General features: G+C 40.4%; 1 protein-coding gene across 2 annotated transcripts in view; it reads left to right on the forward strand.

Annotated features, from left to right (window-relative positions):
• The window catches only part of LOC103585471 (cytochrome b-c1 complex subunit 6, mitochondrial), a 7,394-nt gene extending 6,809 nt beyond the window's left edge, over positions 1 to 585 (forward strand). For both annotated transcript variants that reach the window (XM_008566445.1, XM_008566444.1), the window contains one exon: positions 362 to 585. In XM_008566445.1, the coding sequence (XP_008564667.1) occupies positions 362 to 394 (33 nt within the window). In that variant the 3' untranslated portion in view covers positions 395 to 585. The remainder of the gene's footprint in view (positions 1 to 361) is intronic.
• The last annotated feature ends 1,814 nt before the right edge of the window (positions 586 to 2,399 follow it).

Genomic DNA, 2,399 nt, shown 5'->3' on the forward strand with positions numbered 1-2,399 from the left:
ATATATATATATATATAATATTAATATCACTGTGATGAGAGGTACAAGTTTCTGGGGGGAAGACAGGAGGGACAGATTTGTGTGGGGATAGGGGCTTGTTTAGAGAAGGCTTGCAGGAAATGACATGTAAAATTAAGTTGTAAAGGAAGAATAAAAGATTAAAAAAAGTGGGAGAGAGTTTCATATAGAAGTGAGATAGTATTCACGAGACTGAAGGGCATTCACTAGGGCTTAAGTGCTGTGTAGGGTTGTGAGAAGGAGTGGTGAGAAAATAGGCAGTACTGTTCCCAGTCATTGAGGACCTCGTAAGCCATGACATTAAAGTTGCCAATTGATGACACCTTTTCTTTTCCCCTTCTAGGTGGCCCACAAACTCTTTAACAGCTTGAAATAAATGTGCAGATTCATTCACCCCAGCCTTCATCACCTGGGCATCAGGATATTTCCTTATGGTTTTTAACATGCCGTTTGTTTCCAATCTGTATAACTATAAGTTCATGTGAACTTCATGGATTTTTGGTTAGGCAAATAGCTTCTATGTAATTAGCAGTGATTCCATCTTAATAAAGTCCTGTGAGCTGCAAACTTGCTTCCTGTCCTTTTTTTTTAATTTAGAAATTTTTTTAGTTTGAAATTTTCAAACATATATAAGGATAGAATAATAACTAACCTCCAGATACCCATCACCTAGCAAGTATGTATCTCTTAGTGGTAAGGACTTTTTTATATACCATGATGCCTTATCATACTTAAAATTAACAGTGATTTCTTAATATTAAATACATAGTCCATACAAAAGTTTCTCTAATCTCGAAAGTATCTTTTGACAGTTTTTTGGTTTTAGTGTCCAACAAATGTCCTTTTCTTTAAAAAAAATTTTTTTTTAAATGGGGAGTGAGGAGGGTGTAGGGTCGTATGGGAGTGATGCTGGCGTCCAAGCAGGATGTGAAGAGGGCACCTTTATAGGTGCGGCTGGCAATGGGAGACTGGTTACATATAGGGATGGTTGATCCAATAAGTAAGTATATTGGGGTTAATGGGAGCTAGCAATTAGAAAATGGAGTTACAAATACAGAAAGGAAAAAAAAAAAAAAAAACAAATGAACCCTGTGGCATTTAGGTATTGGTAGATTCATTTAGTAAATAAGTAATACACAAGATGCCAGTATGTGTATATGTAGTGTAGAGCTAGGGCTAGGGCTCACAGACCCCTCAAGCCTGTTGTACAGACTGGGTCACAAACCCTCCACATGCAGATCTACGAGATAGGTAATAGGAAAAGGTCCTGGGAGCCATGGGTGAAAAATTAATAGGCTTTATTCAGAGCCAGGAGCAGCCACCCTAGTTGCTTCCCGTAGTGTCCCAAGAAGTGTCATGTATCAGCCATTAGTCCTTTTATACTTAAGTCTGTAACCCAAAACACCTGGGTGCACACACGCAATCACATTAGACAATAACAAGGAACACCTGGGCGTACGTGCAAATCTACATCAGATGCTTGGCAAGATTTTGAACATCTGAGGGGCTCTGACCATTTTTCTATATTTTCCCAACAATCCACCCCTTCAGGGTCCCTCGCCATACAATCTACATGTTCAGAATCTTCTGCAATGTTCTCTTAGTGAGGATAAATGACCTTTACATTTATTTAACCTATTGTCTGTTAAATATGCCTTAAGGCTTGTCCTGTAGTTCTATCCTTTCAACTATTAGCTGCACACGTCCGGTTAGTAGTCATCATTGGTATGATTTCCCATGGGAATCCTGTAGTCATACTGATGGGAAGTTCAGTGCATATTCAGTAAGCTGACACATTGGTCACACGAACTATGTATGTGCCCGGTCGACTCTGGTGCCCGTAGCCAGGAGACTATGGTTAAAGGACAGAAGGGTTATTGGTACCAATAGGGGAAGTTCTCACCCCTCTGGTAAGATACATGCCAGTTTGCCATCTTGAGAAAGGATGGTTGCAGGAATAGGTATCTTACGTGGTTTAATGATACCATACTTTATCCACTAACACTGTTGGATCTGTAGGTTCTACATGTAACAGTATAGGGGAACTCATAATTGGCCATAATGATAATACAAATGTGCACTTTGGAATAGAGTGCTTACCTGTTCCAGGCCATGTTACCTTTACTCAAGGAGGCCAGGTACTTGTCACCCAAGGTGAAACTCGCAAGTCTTCTTCTAATCCTTACCCCCAAGGCCATTACCATTGTACTGTCTATCCCTGTTGCAAACAGGTTGGGCCCTGTAAGAGAATATTTCCATTCTTGCCATATCCTGGCTTCAAAAGCTTATCTTTAGTAGTGACTTGCAGTTGTATAGGTGCTGCAGCCCTATGCAACAGAGCTTCCACTGGAGAGGACCCACCCTTGCGGGGGTCTCTCATT

Source organism: Galeopterus variegatus, unplaced genomic scaffold, assembly GCF_000696425.1.
Source record: "Galeopterus variegatus unplaced genomic scaffold, G_variegatus-3.0.2 Scaffold242, whole genome shotgun sequence".
Lineage (NCBI taxonomy): Eukaryota > Metazoa > Chordata > Mammalia > Dermoptera > Cynocephalidae > Galeopterus > Galeopterus variegatus.